Source organism: Oryx dammah, unplaced genomic scaffold (assembly GCF_014754425.2).
Source record: "Oryx dammah isolate SB20612 unplaced genomic scaffold, SCBI_Odam_1.1 HiC_scaffold_18, whole genome shotgun sequence".
Lineage (NCBI taxonomy): Eukaryota > Metazoa > Chordata > Mammalia > Artiodactyla > Bovidae > Oryx > Oryx dammah.
In genome coordinates this window covers 27,929,474-27,946,396 of record NW_024070202.1, presented here as the reverse complement: position 1 = coordinate 27,946,396, position 16,923 = coordinate 27,929,474, and the positions used below count along the sequence as shown (strand labels likewise).

The window sequence follows — 16,923 nt, the reverse complement described above, 5'->3', positions numbered from 1 at the left end:
AAATCATCTACTGTATGAATTTTATTTCACAACGAATATTCAAAACTAATGAGATAAATGGCCAAATTATTTGTACAAAACTGTAAAAAAATAAATAATTGATAGTTGGTGATTTTATTGCATATATGTTTGAAAAGGACTATTATCCAAGTTCTACATTATAAATTATAAATACATAATTAATTATAAATATATAATTAATTATAAATACATAATTAATTATAATTATAAATATATAATATATATGAATATATAATTATAAATTAATTTTTAAATATTCAAATCTTTAAATGATATTCATGTTTTGAGAAAATCAGCTTTTCTCAAAAGTGTCAAATTTCATTAAAAAAATTAAAAAGTGGTATTGCCATGTTTTATAAGAACAGTTCAAAGCTGCCAAAGTTGAAACTTTTACAAATATGGCCTTTCTCTTAATATGTGGAATACGATTATCATGGAACATCTCTGAAACACCTACATGTATATTTATCTTAATTAAATCCAAAGTTTGAGATCTAGTTAAAAAAAAAAAAAAGAAATGGGGAAAGTTTTCTACTTGTTTTCTCCTAACTAAATTAACAAATAATAAAAATGAACATAGTTTCCTATACTTAAAATGCATGAGTATTTCGACCACAGAAGACTGTGCAAGTTATTGTCTGATTTACTTCACCATTTTGGTAAACTGGGTGGAATTATTAATTCATGCTAAAATAAGGAAATTTATTGCACAATATACACAGCAAAAATTGCTTTATGTAAAAATCTCCATGTGCAGAGACTGACTCCAGCAACAGAAAAAAGAAAAATAACACATGGAGTGTAAATATCTAGATGGACTCACTTGCTTTGTGTTAATATATAAGTTTAATTCTACTACACAGATTGTCTTTCATCAAATTTTCATTATGTTTTCTAAAAACTGAGTAATCTTCCTGTGTTCTCTTTTATGTCAATTTCTCCCCACCCGGCATGCACATAAATACACACACACACACAACTATATACGCTTACTCCATAAATTTAGGGATGCCTGCCACTTGTTTTAAAGGGTAGATTTTTAATGTTAAAATTGGTGACTGTTAATTTCCCCTCATAATTGCTTTCTAAGATGCCTGTCTACTACATGTCATCCGCTTGCTTTCAAATTGTTTAGGACCAGTTAACATAAAATCATCTTGAAATAATACTGAATTGGGTGAAAGAGTCCAATAATTTGGAACTGACATAACAGGCTTACTGGAAAGAAAGGGACTTTCAAGAAAAAGCCCTAAAATGCATTTTTAGTTAAAACATAATCTTTTGGGCATACATCACCATGTCATGCATTATTATTATATTATAAAAGATTACTAATAAACTTAATTAACAGAATCGTTTCAGTTAAACTGTTTCTGTCATGAACTTTCCTCAATACTGTTGATTCTATCATTCATACAAAGTTTATATAAAGCAGTGAAACATAAATTTTACTTTAAAATCTGATAATAAAGTTTGGAAAAATCATACTTTAAAGGTTAGGTTTATTAGTTTTCTACTTCTGCCAACTACTATTTGATTCCATAACTAAAACATGTACTACATAGAGTCTATTAAGATTTAAAATGCAATCTTACTATAAAATACAGGGTTCTAGGTATAGTAATAAGGAGTTTTTCACTTAAAATAAGTTATTTTGTGCCCTCTGTGTGTTAAGGTCATAGAAGAAAAGAACTGAAAGACACAAAATAAATTTGAAAGGTGAAGACAAATTCACATAAAAATGGGGAAAAAAATTTAGATTAAAAATGTAAACAAACTTCACAATGCATTTACTCCCATCAGCTGCAACACGGTGACACAAATGCTATTCAAATAAAAGTCAACATCATAAAACCTGCACTGCCATTTTTCCAAATCCTAAAGTAGGATTTTCTTAATCTACATTGGCTAGATTGTAAACCACTCGTTCCACAGAGCACTGCTGTTGGAAGAGCTCTTTATCACAGTGCTGGCCAAGTACTCTGAACTGACAGCAGTACTGACTAATGACAGTGCTGGAATGTGCTTTCTCAGTAGAAAGGAGGCCCATACAGACCTAGGAGTGTTCTGGGGTCCAGCTTCTGTCCGTCCAGGGGGTTGGTGCCATACAACAGTGAGTGATGTTCGGAATGAACAAGCTGTATTTCCTCCAGGCTGGCTTTTCGACCTTGAATTCGCTGAAAGAAAACAGCAGAAGTCTACCGTACTTCACTGACAACATTTAGGAGAAAATAAGACCCCAAGTCACATTTAAGATGATTAATAATGGGCTGAGTTTCATCATGGAGTAATGTGGCATTGATTTGCGTAACAAAGGACCATAATAATACATGAAAAATGAGTGTATACAAAGTTCAGATCCAATAGATTGCTTAAGCCTAAATGGGCAATTGACATAAAACATATTCTTCTTTGGCATAAAAAGATATCTATAAAAAGTTAATAATTAACACAAATTTGGTAATAATTAATAGTTAACTCCTTTGTAAAAGCATGTAGTTAAAAACAGGAACTACTGCTTAGCTGAGAAGTAAATTCATTAAACTCTTACTTTACACTCACCCAAAGAAGCTGTTGAAACAGATTCCTTACTGTTTCTTAAAAGAACATAAATCCCAATACATTAATATATTTGATGATTCCCCCTACGCTGATCATGGCATGTGTGTGCACCTTACAGTAGTGTTCATCTAGATCAATGTCATTCAAAATAGGTAACATGTGAATTGATCACAGTTCAGGAACAGAATGGTCTGTGATGAGGTCTACATAGACTTGAGAGTAAATATGGAGAAACTTTTATGGCAACCCCTGACAGAGTATTTTAAATGTCTGTTGAATCAGATACAATCATGCATGTCTTCAATTTTTATTTCATTATTGTAGTATCTCATTTTGAATGTATTTTATAGAAGCATTAGTCTGTGACAGAATGGAAATTGAACAAAAACAATAACTCTTATTTAATCAGAGATAATTTGAGGTACTCTATATTCAATATTTCTACATCCATGTTAGGCAGAAACTTGCATCTTAGCTAACAAAGAATGATTCTTCGACACAGACCAAACTGCACGTAAGTTAAGTCTCAGGCAATGGACAAAGTGTTCTTCCTGGTCACATCTCTCAGTTGACGAATCTTTTGAACCAGTAAACACTGTGCTGGTGTATGAAGTTAATTAGCCTTATTTTTTAACTTGCTATACTTCCTAAAATTACCCAGATAGTGTTAATATATTTAAAATATGTATCACAACAAGACCCTTGTAAGGCAATATATTAGCAGAGAACTACAGTAAAATTCAAAGACAGTCTGGTGAGGGAATGCTGACTTCTCATGTTCCTGACCATAAATTACCAGTTGACCTAAAATCATCAGGTGACAGCAACTGCTCTCAGGACCAAGAAAATTCCACACTCAGTCTCCCTAGTTTCAGGTGATGCTGCTGCTGTCTGATTCTCCAAGGGGGTGAAAGGTTCAGGGAAAAGAACCTGGATACACTGATACTTCCTAGAAGTTTATTGGCTAGTGGTGCTTGTCACTGAAAATAAATCATTTCTCGGTGCGAGAGGAATAGCAGGGGATTTGAGGGCTAACAGGAAGGTAACAGGAATGATGTAAAACAGAAACTTCTTGACACTGTGCCATTATGTGCTGAATAAACAAACAAATGCTTATGGCATTTTCATTGCCAAAGCACTGAAGTTCCCTATGTTCGACACACCATTTACATTTCTAGAAAAATAATAAAAAGTATGCTCTAGAGAAATTATTCCCAGGGAGGTGTAAATGCTGAAATTAAACCAGGCAGGTAATGCTGAAGACTAGGGCAAATTTATGATGGCCATCTGGTCAGCCACTGCTCTCATCAATAAACAAACACGTTACTGACCTAGATGGCTCGCTGGTAAAATCACATTTGGAAATGTTTCTGGAAGACCAGAACAATCAAAGAAACAGAATGACAAGTAATGAGAAAAGGAAAGTTCAAAGTCTCTATTAAAGGGAAACATTTTAAATGTGAGATTTCAGCGGGTGGAAAATCCCCCAAGATAAGCAGTGGTAACCCCATGGTCTGAGTCATCTAAAATTGGAACGAGCAGTACACTGAAAACCAGACTGTGGCAACCAGTCCCAGTCTGGCAGAATAATGAACACCATGAAATATCAGGGCTTCCCGCTCTCATGTCTATGAGGCTATGAAACCCATAGCCACTAACATCTACACGCTGATACGGTCAGACATCCATATCTTAAACAAAGCCAGCTCTAGCTAACAATCAGACCCACATTTGGACTACTATCATAAAGCTCCATCCCCTTTCCCATAAGGACATTTTCCTACTCTACAATGAATTTTTGCCTCTGGTATAACGTTAAATACCATGAGCAATAAGCACAGCTCTATGTTTTCACAAACTAGTCATATATATTCACATACCATACATTCCATGCATGTCCTAACTCCCTTCTCATTCTCCCACAACCCCACTAGGCTGAACGCTCAATCACACACTTGAAAAATAATCTGCTAACAAGATTCAATTATTGACAGTAGCTCAAGTGCTGATAAATCTTAAGAGGACACCTGCTGCACCTCAGTCATTCACTTGTGGAATATCAGTTAACTAACAGTAAGGGCAGAGCATCTGGCCCAGCCTGCATCAGTCAGTCAGTTCAGTCGTGTCCGACTCTTTGCGACCCCAAGGACTGCAGCACGCCAGGCTTCTCTGTCCATCACCAACTCTCAGAGCCTACTTAATCTCATGTCCATCGCACTGGTGATGCCATCCAACCATCTCATCCTCTGTCGTCCCCTTCTCCTCCCACCTTCAATCTTTCCCAGCATCGGGATCTTTTCCAATGAGTCGGTTCTTCGCATCAGATGGCCAAAGTATTGGAGTTTCAGCTTCAGCATCAGTCCTTCCAGTGAATATTCAGGACTGACTTCCTTTAGGATGGACTGGTTGGATCTCTTGGCAGTCCATGTACTCTAAGAGTATTCCTCCCTGGTTTATACCCTAGTCTCCCCTTCATCACTAAAATGTAACAAAGGGCACAAGTTTGCCCTTTGATTTCTTTCTCCTGCCTCTCTACACTTCTTTTTGACTCCTGGGAAATATCTTACATTGGCTCATTTTATTACTACAGAATGTGTTTTTAAAAAAATCCTTACACTATATATAAATAGCAATTCTTTTTTGTTGTTGTTGATTGTTCTAGATTTTTTTTTTCCTCCTGTGGCATGTGGGATCTTAGTTCCCCAATAAGGATCGAATTCATGCCCCTTTCAGTGGAAGCATGGAATCTTAACCACTGGACCACCAGAGAAGTCCCAAGATATAAGCACTAATTCTTTACAATCCTTTCTGCTTCTATGCCCACTGGAGAATCAGACCCACAAACAAGGTGTACATGTTTCTACAGAAAGAGGACAGTGGAAACCATTTCAATATGAAATACGGCTTCTACCTGGAGAAAGGATCTGGAGAAAACGCGTTCTAAGATGTATATCTCTAAGAGGCACTGCTACGGGAACTCTGTGAATGACTAAGCTAAAAATGCTGAAATAGCAACAGCTCTCCCTTTTCCTTAACACTGAGTACCTCTTGGAGGAGTTTGTTTTGCCTCACTATCATCAGATATCTTAAATTCATCACAGTCTACTTTTCCTCTCAAACTGAAGCCTCCAACGGTTTTCATTTTCTGGTATCATCATCAGTAATTTATTAAGTGACGTGTTTATGCTTAAATATAGACTGTCCCGTTTAATCCCTTCCCATATTTTCAATTTCCTGTGTACCCTTTATTCCTTCAGTTTTCTCTCATGATGTGCTCTTGAGCCAAAGGTCAAGAGTACAATGAGTCACAAAATAGGATAAAGTGCTCTGATAATCATAATGTAGGGAGATACTGATTTCCGTTCTCAGAGATATTTAGCTGGCAGTATGTCTACCTAAAGTCATCTATGATTCTGACCAAAAGAATTTTTGAGAATTCTGAGTATATGGACACTCAATGCATATATGGGATGGCACGGGTATCCATCCAGGTATTTCTCACTAGAGAGCCTAACATACTTCTTAAATACCTTGCCAGTATGTGTCTAAGAAAGGAAACTTACAGCTCTCCCTTCTATTTCCTAGTAAAGACACCCTGCAATATAGGATGTAGGATATCATTACTCTATTTCCACTCTCTGTGACCTGCACTCAAGTAGTTTCTTCCTATAGAGTAGGAAAGGAACTCCTGTGCTAAGTGTCTCCTCTGTGCTAAGCACCTGAGGACTAAGGTCTTCTTCATTAGATCAGCACCCCAAACAGCATACATTCAGGTTTGAAGTCCGACGAACGTTGTTCAAAATGACCGTATCATTGAGTCTCACAACACACCATAGCTCTCTCCTAAAGAAGTGGTTTTTCTGAATTAAAGCCTGTTAATGCAACCTGATTACAGAAGGAATGTTCTGAACATGACCTACAAAATCATACTGCAACAGGATAAAATGCAGCCTACCCACACCCACCCACACACAGAGCACACACACGGTATAGATTCATTTTCTTTCTTTCTTTCTTTCTTTTTTTTTTGCCAAGGAGCAGGGAGAAAAGGAAACAGTTCTATTCCTTCCCCTCCTGTGTTCAAAGCCTGGATTGAGGCCAGTGTCCTAATCAGTTCTCATTGGCCCTGGAGGAATCAGAACCTTTTGTAAAATATAATAAAGGGCATAAAATCATGATAAAATGCATGAAAAAGCAGTGCCTTTGGTTAGGGAACTAGAAATAATTTAGCAGAACAGATGGATTGCATTGGTTTGGTATTACTGAGGACATGAAAGGGCTCATTTTGTGGCAGTTCCAAACTAAGAGAAAATGTCTAACTTAAATTTGACAAGTCAAAGTACCTGCCTCTGCTGGGGGAGACCCCATTTTCTTTCATCAATTTCAAAGCGGTGACATATTAGGCAAGAATTTCCATTGATATATCTCATTTTCTGAAAATATTTTAGCCACTGTCCCTAAATATAGGGATGCATTCTTATTTTTTTCTACAAAGATCTGCAGGGCTGCAGACTTAAAGAAAAGAATAATAAATGACTTATGATTGGAAAAGTTACCTTCTGTTACAAAGCCTATACTTCACATTTAATGAATCAGTTCACACCTATTCATTATTGTGGATATACTTCTCTCTTAAGCAAAGCAAAAATTCTGATCTCACTGCTCATGCCCAAGCTTAGCAATGCAGTTTTCACATGCTACAACCAATTGCTTCTTTAAATGTTACCAAAAAAGAGTTTATATCCCCTCCCCCACTACATCATCTCCTTCCATAGCTCCCTCATCATCTAATAACCTGTTCTCCTCGAGTTTTTCTTATCCAGAAAGAAAAGGAGTAGGGAAAGAAGAGTTAGGGAATTCCCTAGTGGTCCCATGGTTCAGTTCAGTTCAGTGCAGTCTCTCAGTCATGTCCGACTCTTTGCAACCTCATGAACTGCAGCACGCCAGGCATCCCTGTCCATCACCAACTCCCAGAGTTTACCCAAACTCATGTGCATCGAGCTGGTGATGCCATCTAGCCATCTCATCCTCCGCTGTCCCCTTCTCCTCCTGCCCCCAATCCTTCCCAGCATCAGGGTCTTTTCCAATGAGTCAACTCTTCCCATGAGGTGGCCAAAGTATTGGAGTTTCAGCTTCAGCATCAGTCCTTCCAATGAACACTCAGGGCTGGTTTCCTTCAGAATGGACTGGTTGGATCTCCTTGCAGTCCAAGGGACTTTCTAGAGTCTTCTCCAACACCACAGTTCAAAAGCATCAATTCTTCGGCACTCAGTTTTCTTCACAGTCTAACTCTCACATCCATACATGACCACAGGAAAAGCCATAGCCTTGACTAGATGGACCTTAGTTGGCAAAGTAATATCTCTGCTTTTGAATATGCTATCTAGGTTGGTCATAACTGTCCTTCCAAGGAGTAAGTGTCTTTTAATTTCATGGCTGCAGTCACCATCTGCAGTGATTTTGGAGCCCCAAAAAACAAAGTCTGACACTGTTTCCACTGTTTTCCCATCTATTTCCCATGAAGTGATGGGACCAGATGCCATGATCTTCATTTTCTGAATGTTGAGCTTTAAACCAACTTTTTCACTCTCCTCTTTCACTCTCATCAAGAGGCTTTTTAGTTCCTCTTCTCTTTTTGCCATAAGGGTGGTGTCATCTGCATATCTGAGGTTATTGATATTTCTCCTGGCATCTTGATTCCAGCCTGTGTTTCTTCCAGTCCAGCATTTCTCATGATGTACTCTGCATATAAGTTAAATAAGCAGGGTGACAATATACAGCCTTGACGGACTCCTTTTCCTATTTGGAACCAGTCTGTTGGTCCATGTCCAGTTCTAACTGTTGCTTCCTGACCTGCATACAGATTCCTCAAGTGGCAGGTTAGGTGGTCTGGTATTCCCATCTAAGTGGCTGCATTTTGCTGAAGCAGCCGTGAAGAGATACCCAACATCCAAGCTAAGAGAAACTCAAGTAAGATGGTAGGTGTTGCAAGAGGGAATCAGAGGGCAGACACACTGAAACCATAATCACAGACAACTAGCCAATCTAATCACATGGACCATAGCCTTGTCTAACTCAATGAAACTAAGCCATGCCATGTGGGGCCACCCAAGACGGACGGGTCATGGTAGAGAGGTCTGACAGAATGTGGTCCACTGGAGAAGGAGATGGCAAACCACTTCAGTATTCTTGCCTTGAGAACCCCATGAACAGTATGAAAAGGTCCCGTGGTTAGGACTCTGCAACTTCCACTGCCAAGGGCATGGGTTCAGCCCCTGGTTGGGGAACTAAGATCCCACGAACCAAGAAGTGAAGAAAGAATTGGGGGGAGGGGGGAGGCAAGGGAAGGAAGGAGGAAGAGTGAAAGAATGAGAAGTAGGAAGGAGGCTGCTAATAAGCAAGCAGGAAGCCCAACAGGCTCTTGGACCTGTCAGTCATATGAAAATAGAGTGAATTTCAAGTTAGAAGCCATAAGTTCTGGGTTCTGTCACATGTCCTTAACATGCCCATAGTCTGCTATCAGCTACGTTTCTGGAGCTTTGTTTCCTCATTTATAAACATACGGAGATTTAACCAAATTACGTCTAGCCCTAAGACTGTGAGTAAAAATGGTAAGCCCTAAAATGGCTATGTGAATTACCTCATATACAACAAAAATTCAATAAACATCCTTTATTTTGATGTATAGCTTTGCCTCAGGCAAGCAAATATAATAACTGAAGTGATAAATTACCATGGTTGAAGCAAGAGAGGAGATCTCATTATGAAGGTTTTCAAAAAGATGCTACATGTATTCCTTGAAGTCCATTTTAAAAAATGCTTTATTTGAAAAATAAGAGTTTTTTTTTAGAACTCATATTCCTACCCCATGATAACATCAAAATAATGGACATTTTTCCCAATTAAAAATTTCATTTTGTTCATAATGCTTTTGATTAATGCCACCTTTGTTTCTCAGGTAAATGTTTACTTTTGTTACTCTCTCACCTCCAAATATATGACTCTGTTCACTTCTCTGTCTCTACCTCATTAAGCTTATGTTAAATTGTTTTCTAATATGGGTTGAACCTTGGAAATCAGCTGTATAAATTTGAAGGTGATTAATGTGTGGATCACAATAAACTGTGGACAATTCTGAAAGAGATGGGAATACCAGACCACCTGACCTGCCTCTTGAGAAACCTATATGCAGGTCAGGAAGCAATCGTTAGAACTGGACATGGAACAACAGACTGGTTCCAAATAGGAAAAGGAGCACGTCAAGGCTGTATACTGTCATCCTGCTTATTTAACTTATATGCAGAGTACATCATGAGAAACGCTGGGCTGGAAGAAGCACAAGCTGGAATCAAGATTGCCAGGAGAAATATCAATAACCTCAGATATGCGGATGACACCACCATTATGGCAAAAAGTGAAGAGGAATTAAAAAGCCTCTTGATGAAAATGAAAGTGGAGAGTGAAAAAGTTGGCTTAAAGCTCAACATCCAGAAAATGAAGATCATAGCATCCGGTCCCATCACTTCATGGCAAATAGAAGGGGAAACAGTGGAAACAGTGTCAGACTTTATTTTGGGGGGGGCTCCAAAATCACTGCAGATGGTGACTGCAGCCATGAAATTAAAAGACACTTACTCCTTGGAAGGAAAGTTATGACCAACCTAGATAGCATATTCAAAAGCAGAGACATTTGTTAACATTGCCAACAAAGGTCCATCTAGTCAAGGCTATGGCTTTTCCTGTGGTCATGTATGGATGTGAGAGTTAGACTGTGAAGAAAGCTGAGTGCCAAAGAATTGATGCTTTTGAACTGTGGTGTTGGAGAAGACTCTTGAGAGTCCTTTGGACTGCAAGGAGATCCAACCAGTCCATTCTGAAGGAGATCAGCCCTGGGATTTCTTTGGAAGGACTGCTGCTAAAGCTGAAACTCCAGTACTTTGGCCACCTCATGCGAAGAGTTGACTCATTGGAAAAAACTCTGACGCTGGGAGGGATTGGGGGCAGAAGGAGAAGGGGACGACAGAGGATGAGATGGCATCACTGACTCGATGGACACGAGTCTGAGTGAACTCTGGGAGTTGGTGATGTACAGGGAGGCCTGGTGTGCTGCGATTCATGGGGTTGCAAAGAGTCGGACACAACTGAGCAACTGAACTGAACTGAATTGAACTGAATGTCTGGGATCATACCTTCAGAGTTCCTGGTTAACTCTTGTCAGGTTACAACCTAGGCATCTAGGAACTTAGAACCACCTAGGGGATTTTAATGGGCAACCTAAGTCAAGAATCTCATGTTAGAGGGAGCTGTCCATTCTTCCTGCTTATAAGCAAATTCAAGATACTGACCCTATACTAACCAACATTTGGGACTATGGAGTTGTTAAAATTAATGGTTAGCAGAGAGAAGGTTGGGAAGTTAAAAAAAAGTTTACATGACCTTCAAAATGACAAGTGCCATCTACTTCCATGTAATACTGCTTGATTCACTCTTTACAATCTATTTAAAAATATTTCATGGCATAGAACAATTTCAAACATACTTTAGAAAACAGCAAGCCCATTCAATAACAAATGTCTGGGTGGTAAAAAGCATATGTACTATGTATTTTTTTTCAGTTTTATGTCTACTCGTTTCATTAATATGAAATATGTCCACTTATTTTCATTAGAAAATAAGAAAGAACATTATGCCTCAGTGTAACTGGTTCAATTTTCACAATTTTTATGCAATTGAATATCCTATGTTATAATTATTTTTCAAACACTGAACATTTTATTGATTTATGTTAAAGCATTGATTTTTTAAAACAATAATTATGTATGAAATAAATCTGTCACCATAAATATTGCTACTTTAGCACTCCAATTTTTAGATGGTTCAAAACCATGTAACTAGTCAGGTTTTGCTAATAAATTTTAATGCTCCTGTTTAAAAAAAAAATCCTTATCACTTTCCAAATGGACTCAGAAGGCAGCCTGTCTTACTTCTTTTTATTGGTTGTTCTCCACACTAATTCTTCCCCATTTTTTGCAGAATCAAAATTCCAAATCATCTTAATTCTGATTATGGTTTGCACAAGTAGTTTTTAGTGTTATTTATCTGCCAGGGTCTATACTCTACTGGGTTCTGTAAATATTTCTCAGAGTCATGACACCTTGGTTTACTCACCACATCTAAATCATATGTACTTCTTTCCATAACCACCATATCCTTTAGAGACTATTCACAAGATTCCCTGTTTGAGTTTCTTATTGCTTTGTGGTTAGATTCTAAGACACAAATACACACTTTTTTTTTTTTCAAACTAAACAAAACAGTAAGCTGTTATATGCTGCCATCTAGTTAGATTACTCTATAAAACAAACGTTTAATTGAATTTCCATTAACTTGCAGGGTTTAGTGCTTTGTAACCTTGAAGTCAGAAAATATGCACATTTCAAAATTGTTTCTCAAAAGAGTATTCAATTTCTTCACTGTGATTTACAAAAGGTATTTTAAAAAATCACTTCTGTGTGCAGGAAAATGTGCTGGAGACGTTATCCCTGAGCTCCTTGGCATATTAAGATTTTACACTAAACCTGCTCTCCACTTTTCTCATTAGAACTGCTGAGAAATCCCAGAAGGGGCAACAGTAGCATGGCTCTGTGTCCCAGAATTGTTTTGTAATTACTTCGTGTTGGCAGTTGAATAAAGGAGTTAAGCATTTCAGCACAGTATGTTGCTTACGGTTTTTACTTATGAATTAAGCAAAACAAAGTTATTCAATAGGAATCACAAAGAGGCAATGCAAATTTCACATAATGTGCAATCCAACAAAAGCATTATAAAATGTTATTATTCTCAAAACAAATGTGAGAGCAAGCAAATGTCTGTGGGTGGCTTGGTGGGGCTGAGAGTCATGAGCACTTCTGAAAAAACAACTGCAAGTGCATTTCTAACAGATGATGGATCAACTCCTGCAGTTTCTTCAGCACAGAAGAGCACATCCTTTTCTTCAGGGGCACACATGCTCCAGAGAGCTGGCTACCTAGTCAAAGAACTTAAACCCAAAGAAGATACCAAATGACCCCACCAGATCTGTTTCTTATGGTGACAAGAAAGCTGCTGGTTTGGATTTTCACTTCCAACAGAATCACTAAACTCAGTATGAATGATTCAACGGGGGAAATAAATTAAATGGTAGTGGTATGAGGGACTACTCACTACCTCAATTTTTAAAAAACAGTGCCACGTCATGCCAAAAGAAGTAAACCCACGTAACCACTGTAATCTAATATAATGAGGACTCATGTTTTCTCTGGCTGCCAATCAGTACTGTAAGCACAGTCAATTTACATGATAGCTTACAAACTAAAAGCAAAAAGTTTACTAAAATTTTTTTCTACCCGCAACCAAAGAAAGTGCTATGTTCCAAATTAATTTCTCAGCCATCTAGTTTCAAGTGTTATTAGAACTGGAAGAGATCCTAGCTAATATCCTAACACCCTCATCTTACACATGGGAAAACCAAAGATCACTAAGGTTAACTGATTCGACAAAAGTACACAGATAATTAATGGCAGGACTAAGGTCAACTCTAATGCTGAACAATAGCTTTGAAGGAATCCATTCTGATTAATTTTCTACCTTGATAAATGAAACAATACATAAGTTTGATTTGTGGATCAGACTATCACTTAAAAATAAACAAGCTCTTTTAATGTTTTCAGATTGCCAACTATTCTATCATGTACACTTTAATTGCAAAATTGACTACTTCATTGGCTTGGGAAAGTGTGTTTGCTCTGTATGTCAGAGCAATTGAGACTCCCTACCTTCTGTCCCAGTGAAATTATAACCCTAGTTGATAAAGGAACTTGAATACAGTTTGATGGAGGGCAAGCTCATCTTAAGGTCTGATATACTTGCTCCTTTGTTCTCTAATATATAACGTTTCCTCCTCTATCTCTCGCTCAAAGGGCCTCTCTGATGTTGTCAGGATCATAGAGAGAGCTGACCACAGCCTTTCTCCTTTTATTCCTTCCCAAAGCTCAATTGACGAGTCTTTAAAATTACTGTAGCATACCACTAGTGACTCGAAACCCCTTGAGAGTGTGCAGTGACATATTTATTTGTGTGATCATTTGATTACCGTCTGATGATCTCACCACACTGAAACAGCCTTGAGACATGGGTTATATTTACTCAGTATTCTATCTCCAGCTCCAAACACAGGAGCCTGGGAAATAAAAATTCTTGATAAAGATGGCTGAAGGGATAGATCACTGTTCTCAAAGTGTGGTACCCAGATCAGCAATATCAGGATTGCACAGACACACTGAAGAAATACAAATTCTGAACTGCCCACTCCAGTAGCACCGCACTCCTGCTGATTCTGAAACTCTGGGGCTGGAGTCCAACAGTCCGTATCTCAACATTCTCTCAGGTGATTCTGATATAAGCTAACATTTAAGCATCCCTAAAACCACTCAACAAATGCCACTTACCTAGCCACAGGATTCTCCTCATGCTCAGCTCTACGTCCCCAGTGCTCTGTCAATTTCACCCAATAACTGTGGGTGGCTACACAAACCCGGCAGGAAAATGCTAAAAGATGGCAAACTGCTATCAGGATACTGAGAAACAATATACTGACCCAGCTAGTGTGTTATATTTCTATTCTACTATATCTTTTTCTGTAAAATCTAAGAAACTTTATCTCTTTTGAGACAACTAAGTTCTTGTTTTTCACAACGAAGAGATGAATTTGTCCACACTACTAAGGAGAGAGCAGTGGCCTACACACCAGGGCCAGTTCTCAAACCCCTGGCATCCCGGACACAACAGTTTTCACTCTCAGGAATGTATGATTTAGACACAACCAAGGAATAGATCTGGATTTTAAATTCCTCTTAGTCCTACCTAAACAACTTAGAAAGGCCTGATTTTCCTTATGTCCTTGGGCTATAAATATTCATTAACACTCAAGATAGAACCTAACTTCTCTTGGAGTTAATAAGTGAAAGTGAAGTAGCTCAGTCGGGTCCGACTCTTTGCGACCTGTGGACTGTAGCCCACCAAGCTCCTCCTTCCATGGAATTCTCCAGGCAAGAATACTGGAGTGGGTTGCCATTTACTTCTCCAGGGGATCTTCCCGACCCAGGGATCGAACCCAGGTCTCCCACATTGCAGGCTGACAGTATAACCTCTGCGCCACCAGGGAAGCCCTTAAATACAAGAATACAGTCTCTCAGAAAACCTCCTAGAGAGACACAGAACTTCAGATTGAAGTACTAACATCAAAGATTTCAAGGGAGGAAAGGAAGCCAGGTTGAAAGAAGAAGGGGGAGGAGGCGGGAGAGGGGGCGCAAAAGGGGTGGCCTTACAGACGTCTCCGGCCACCTACAGATACCCAGGCATTATGGGGCTTTTCCCTGGGCCTCCAGAGAAGGAAGGACCGGAACTCGGCCCTACCAGAAATCAGACCAGACCATAACCAGAATTTGAGTTCTCTGCCAAGAGGAGGTGATCAGTCTCCAATCCTCAGCTCAGGCTGAGAGCCCTTCGACCAGATTCCTGCGTCCAGGACCGGGGGACTAGAAAAACAGGGAAGGATAGGAAGGGTTAAGGAGAGGAAAGAGAGAGGGAACGGGAGAGGGGTCAATAAAGTCTCTTGTTCCTTACCGGTCGGGGCACTCTGGCCAGTTGTCCACGTCAGGAGGAGACCAGGGACAAAAGGGTCCCAGTTGCAGCTGCTGGGTCTGGTCCATTGGCAGGTAAGCTGGCCCCTGAGTACCCCAAGTGGTCAGAATGTCAGTCTCAGTGAAGAGGAGTCCCATCAGAGTCGCCATTTGTTGCAGGAAGGGAGACCCCTTCCAGGACCCAAACTGGGCTCTTGTCTAACACTTGGAAGTGAACTGTCCGAGGAGACACATGTGCTGACAAAGCAAGAGATTTTATTGGGAAAGGGCACCCGGGTGGAGAGCAGGAGGGTAAGGGAACCCAGGAGAACTGCTCTGCCACGTGGCTCACAATGTCAGGTTTCATGGTTAACTTATTGGAGTTAATAAGTAACGTCTAATTAGAAGACACTTCTAATTGTTGGGACTTCCCTGGTAGCTTAGTGGCTAAGACTCCACACACTCAATGCAAGGGTCCCAGGTTTAATCCCTAGTCAGAGAACTAGATTCCATGTGCCACAACTAAAGATCCTACATACTGCAATTAAGAGTCAGTGCAGACAAATAAACATATGTTAAAAAAGAAAGACAGTGTCATTGGCCTTGATCGCTTTAGAAGCCTCATAAACACTAACTAGGAAGCTTGTTAATATAGGAAACTTCCTGCCTCTTCAACCAGATACTGTACCCACAACAGATCCAACCAGGCTTCCAGGGTGGTGCAAGTGGTAAAAGAACTGGCTTACCAATGCAGGAGACATAAGAGATATGGGTTCGATCCCTAAGTCACGAAGATCCCTTGGAGGAGGAAACGGCAACCCACTCCAGTATTCTTGCCTAGAGAATCCCAGGGACAGAGGAATCTGGCAGGCCACAGTCCATGGGGTCGCAGAGTCAGACATGACTGAAGCAACTTAGCATGCGCACGTGGATCCAAGCACTTGCCAATTACAGTGTGCTTTTCTCCTGGTTTTTCAGAAACCGAGTGTAATAAGTTTTGCTGAATCGCTACAAGGTTTGTTGTATGTCTGCTTGGGGTTGCCCAGCACACAGCATTGACATTTTCAAAATAATTTAGAGGGAAAGGCTAGCATCTTTGCAAGTAATATATTTAAAAATGGGTATATTATAATTAACTTGTCAAATCAAAATCTTCAAAAGAAAATCCACAACAAACATGCATCAATTATTTCAGCTGCATTTACTGGGGAGAGTACTGCCTAAGGAAATAGATTCTACTATTTCCAAGTGAGCTAAAATAGCCTAGAACAACCTCTGTATGTTCCCTTTTTCCTCCCCCCAACTTCTGATAGAAACAATGAGGAAGAAAAAATAAGTCACGTTTCTTTTGGTTGTATGTATTATCCCTTTTGTTACTGCTATATATGAAAGTCTCTAGAGAAAGGCTACATTATTTTACTTAATAATCATTTTTAAAATTCCACTTTGAATACTTCTCGTTATTCACACAAGCCAAAGGAATATTAAACTCCTAGGTGTTTTAAAGTTAGTAATGGGTTTTTAATGGCTTTAGAAATTCCACTGCACATTTTGGTTTGGATCAGTTCAAGTCATAGATATTTTCATAACACAGGAGCAAATAAATACACATGGGCAACAACTGCATCACTTCAGAAAGCGAATACCTGACAAACTGCTCTTCAACTATGTTAGGAAAAGG

General features: G+C 39.1%; 1 protein-coding gene across 5 annotated transcripts in view; it reads right to left on the bottom strand.

The window, feature by feature from the left end:
• The window catches only part of HDAC9 (histone deacetylase 9), a 599,202-nt gene that overhangs the window by 277,774 nt on the left and 304,505 nt on the right, over positions 1–16,923 (bottom strand). For all 5 annotated transcript variants that reach the window (XM_040260622.1, XM_040260619.1, XM_040260620.1 and 2 more), the window contains one exon: positions 2,078–2,198. In XM_040260622.1, the coding sequence (XP_040116556.1) occupies positions 2,078–2,198 (121 nt within the window). The remainder of the gene's footprint in view (positions 1–2,077; positions 2,199–16,923) is intronic.